Raw genomic sequence first — 4,603 nt, forward strand, 5'->3', positions numbered from 1 at the left:
TTTGAAAAATACTTGCTGCCTTTAGCTTCTAAGATAGTTGCTCTCTTAAGTTTACTCGCTCCTCTTCTCCTTTGCGTTGTTTTACCCTCATGTCATTTCCATTCCTCACATGTTGGTCATCTCTATGACTCCACTCTTGGCTCACTTCTCAGTCCTCTTAATAGGGCTATTTATTTATTTTTGAGACTGAGTCTGTCTGTCTGTCTCTGTCTCTGTCTCTGTCTCTCTGTCTCTCTCTATATATATATCTAGATATAGATAGATACAGATAGATATAGATATAGATAGATATAGTCAGGGGTTTGTGGTATAGTTCAGAGGTAGAGTGCTTGCCCAGTATGCAAGGGGCCCTGGGTTTAATACCCAGCACTGAAAAAAAAATTATATTCGATCCTCTGTACCCATGAGTCCCATATTGATATTCAAGCCAGGGGGCACAGACCAAAAATAATTGGAAAACACTGCCTTTACTGAACACATACTCAGTTTCCGCCCTGAACCATCCAGCCTAACGATGACTCACACTGCATTTACATTACGGTTAGAGTATGCCGAGGACAGGCCTCGGCAGAGGCACGTACAACGAACTTCCCACGAGGTGCTTTAAGCATCCGTGCATGTACAAATGTGGCTGTTCTTAGAACCACAGATTACAAGCAACGATTATCCATCTTACTGGTGAAAACTGCACATATGGTATAGCTCAGTGAACACTGCCCAGAGGAAGAAGCTAGAAATCATTGCCAACCGTCCCTAGAAAACGTCACAGAGGCCCGGCTCTGGCTCCTACCTCCGCAGCTGCTGCAGGTGGCGCTCCAGCTCCTGCGCACGGGCCCGGCACGCGGACTCCGTCTTCTCTAACGCAAGCTCCTGCCTCCTCAGCCAGCTGCTGAGTTCCTTCACGCGTGCTTTGGGCAGGTGCTTCCTCACGTGCTGCAGCACCGTCTCCACCTGCTGGATTTTCCCACTTCTTCCTTCAAGACTCAAGAACTCCTTCGGACAGACAGGAGGAGAATTCTGGTCTACCGGAGAGTCTCAGCAGAGTGTCCGCTACCCCTGTGCTTCCCAACCTAGTACGCGGCCCTGCTCAGAAGCTGGTCCGGGCACCCTGCTCAGAGGGACTGTGAAGGTGTGGTTGACTCAAGGCGCACGATTTGCACTAGCGCCCGAATGGGTGCAGATTTGCTCTGGCATGGAAATTTCTGAGAATATCAAGCAACATAATGCAGTGATGCCACGAAGGTCTGCAGGAGCGAAATAGAAAGCCACCGTTTCCTATCCTGGCTCTGCACAACTAAGTACGTGCTCCTTTTTGGCAAGTTAATATATGAAACTAAACAGTCTTCATTTAAATTTGCCCAAACCAGGCCTTTCCCCTCTAATCTTTCCAGGTTTGGGTATCAAGTGCTGAGGTGGTGGAAGAGGCAGCTTTTAAAAGCAGAAGGAAGGCCAATTTGGATAAGGAACGCCTCCGCTGAACAGTGAACTAACCCGTCACTGAGCACCAGCAATAGGCTTAAAAGGAGACTTCGCATCAGAACAAAGCTGGGGGGCACCCGAGGTCTCAACTGTCCGAGGCTGAGGTGGGGGGGTTTACTGAAGCCCAGGAGCTCAAGGCCAGCTTGGGCAGTGAGCGCACAAAGGAGTACGCAGACGCATCACGGCGCTAGGGAACCCCCCCTTCAGTGCCCGCGAGGAAAGGGCGCCCAAGGTCGCACCCACTGCCACGAGCTTGCCTTTTACTTCTGGCACTCTGCCCACCAATTTATTAAATTGCACTGACAGTTTTTAAAAGATACAGGACTAGGAAAACGCTTGTAAGAAGTCAGGAGATCTTTTCCAGGAAAGTAAACTGATTTTAAAATCCAAATTGGGGAGGTGTGGTGATGCACGCTTATATAATTCTAACATTCAGGGGACTGAGGCAGGAGGACTGCTGAGTTCAAGGCTGACTTGAATTACATACCAAGACCCTGTCTCACAAAAGGAAGAAAAGTGAAGGAGGGAGGGAAAGAAGGAGGGAGAGGGAAGGGGAAGAGGAAGAGGAAGGGAAGGAGAGAGGAGGGGAGCGGAAGGGCAGGGGCGGGGGAGGGAGGGAGAGTCCAACTTAGACGAAGACGAATTTCTATCAAATATAATTTTAACATAACTGAATTCACTAAAAAAAAAACTCAGAACAAGTATGAAAGCAGGCTTTGTTTATGCACCTTCACACTTACCCAGCAAAGATAGTTTCAAGATAATTGGGGGGGAATAAAAGACAGTTTACTGGGACTATTATCTCTTACATAATAAAGTCAGAAAAATTATTATCCTTTTGACTCAAGTACAGCTCTATGCTGCCAATGTTTGTTTTGATATTTTCTATTAAAATACACACCTTAGGGTCAGCGAGATAGCTCAGTGGACTAAGAGCCTGCTTAGGCAAGCGCAGGGACCAGGGTTCAATCCCAGCACCACATGCCCCACCTGCTGGCACGCTGAACCAGCCACAGAGTCCAGGCATGGTGGTGCAAGCCTGTAACCCCAGCACTGGAGACGCTGAGACAGGAGGATCAGTATGAGTCCAAGCTGCAGAGTGAGACCCTGCACCACATACATATTAAAATAAAATAAAAAGTCAAAAATAACATCTTACAGAAAGTTTCTGCAGCTTTTGTTGCACACCCTTTTTTGTTTCTGATGATTCAAAACATTCCTTAAGGTTCATTTCCACATTGCTGAACCAGTCGTCAAAGTTCTTGCATTGATCTGCAGGAGAGGAAAACCAAAAAGCTCTGTGTCTTCAGGCAACACTCCAAAGCCTTGCTCCTCTTAGAGAGGGACACTGGGATCTGCCTCTCACGCCGTCCTGTACACCAGGGCTCTTCTGAAGCCTGACTCTAAGTGGTAATGAAGCCTAGAAAGTCATCTGGAGTCAGTGGGCTTCCTACACCAAATCTCCCTCCCCAGCATGCAGGACACCAAAGACACTCGTGAGGACAGCGGTGCTTGCATGTCCCAGAGCCCACTGAGTTCCAGGGGCAGAACATGCCACGGCAACAGACTTTCATGCCATGAGGATGTGGGGGCTTGCCATAGACAGACGTCCCTGGGGCCAGGCATGAAGGAGTATGCATTTTACCAAAACGGATTTATGTGCTGCCCCTTGATGCACAGTGTGCTGGGCCACGTGCCGGTCAGGCTGGGGTGAGCTGTGTTCGTGGCGCCCAACCTTACCAGGACGCCCAGCAGTGAGGTGACAGAGGCATCGCACTCACCATTCAGTAATGCCGAAAAGTGATCTTGCAAAACACTCTTTTTAGTATTAAATAAATCACTAACGCTTTCATACTGCTTCTTCAAATCTGAGAGTTCAGGAGTGAGACAACCTATTTGATTTTCAAGTATTATCATGCTGTGCTTCTGCTGTAGAATTTGCTGCTGTATCTCCTGCAGATATAAACAAACGACTACCGTCAGTTTTGAGGGTGTTTTTTGGGGGAGACATAGTGCTTGGGAAGGGACCTAGGGCTTTGCGAGGGCTGGCTGTGTCCCTTCCCAAGCCCCAGTAAGTCTTAAAATGGGCTCAATTCACACAAAGCTCGTAGGCTATCATTGTGTAGAGGTCTAGATTTTCAACTGGACTTGCTTTCTCTTTCCTAGTAAATGCATCATACAATGCAATTTAATATTGAAAATCACTCTGCATGAGGCAACTCAAAGGTGAACATCTGAAAATACACCAACTAGCTCACTGAGGTTTATGCTCCAGAACTTTGACTACAAAAGGGCTGGAGAACAGCACCTCGAGTTTGGTGAAGATCTCCAAGCTGTCCGAAGGAGACAGCGCTTTCAAGAGGGACTCGGTCATCCCGATCTGGGTCTTGGCTTGGTCCAGATCCTCCCTCAGCTCAGCCTGGCTCCCGCCCAGTGCGCGGCTGCTGGCGTCTCCGGTTACGCGCTGCTTCACGTCTTCCATCTTATTCCACACTGACGACTCCATGACCTGAAGCACAGAACATACGGAGCACTGCCGCTTCAGGGCAGCTGCACTGCTGGAAAGTAGGGCGACTGCTTCGATTCAACATGAAATGACTCTTTCTCTATATCCCTGACACAGTAGTTGGAAGGCTGCCGTCCAAGAATACGGACCGAATGGAAGCCGACACTGGGACTTTTCGCTAGGCTACTAATTGGAATCCTGTTCCCCAAACAAGTTTTATCTAACATGCCAGCTGAACTGAGGTCCCCCAGTGCTAAGATAAAACACAAGAAAAACAAAGAGATGAGGTAGGTAATAAAGCCCAGAAAAAAACAGCACAGATTTTTTAAGTAGGGGGCACTTCATGTACAAAATACATGATTCATCAGGTCATGCAGCTTGCCCAAGACCACGAAGCTGGTGGGTGGGCAGCCTCCATGGTACCCTGAAAGTCTACCTCCATAGCTCACACTCAGCCACCATGCACCTCGGTCCAAATAAAACGGAGATCAATCTCACACAACTGAAAAGCATACTCGGGGCCACCTCCCTCTTCCTCTGCCTAGCAGCTAATAAGCCCAGGATCATCCAAGTGGCCTTCCAAGAAACCACTGTGGCTGTACGCGGAAGCACAGCCCC

At 48.4% G+C, this 4,603-nt stretch overlaps 1 protein-coding gene across 1 annotated transcript in view; it reads right to left on the minus strand.

Moving 5' to 3' along the window:
- Nucleotides 1–4,603, minus strand: part of Syne2 (spectrin repeat containing nuclear envelope protein 2) — a 225,010-nt gene that overhangs the window by 169,329 nt on the left and 51,078 nt on the right. The window contains exons 19-22 of the mRNA XM_023702960.1: nt 3,788–3,988; nt 3,261–3,432; nt 2,639–2,751; nt 791–993 (exon numbers count right to left, since the gene is read on the minus strand). Of these exons, the coding sequence (XP_023558728.1) occupies nt 791–993; nt 2,639–2,751; nt 3,261–3,432; nt 3,788–3,988 (689 nt within the window). The remainder of the gene's footprint in view (nt 1–790; nt 994–2,638; nt 2,752–3,260; nt 3,433–3,787; nt 3,989–4,603) is intronic.

The sequence above is a fragment of the Octodon degus genome, unplaced genomic scaffold (assembly GCF_000260255.1).
Source record: "Octodon degus isolate 3935 unplaced genomic scaffold, OctDeg1.0 scaffold00007, whole genome shotgun sequence".
In the NCBI taxonomy this organism is placed as follows: domain Eukaryota; kingdom Metazoa; phylum Chordata; class Mammalia; order Rodentia; family Octodontidae; genus Octodon; species Octodon degus.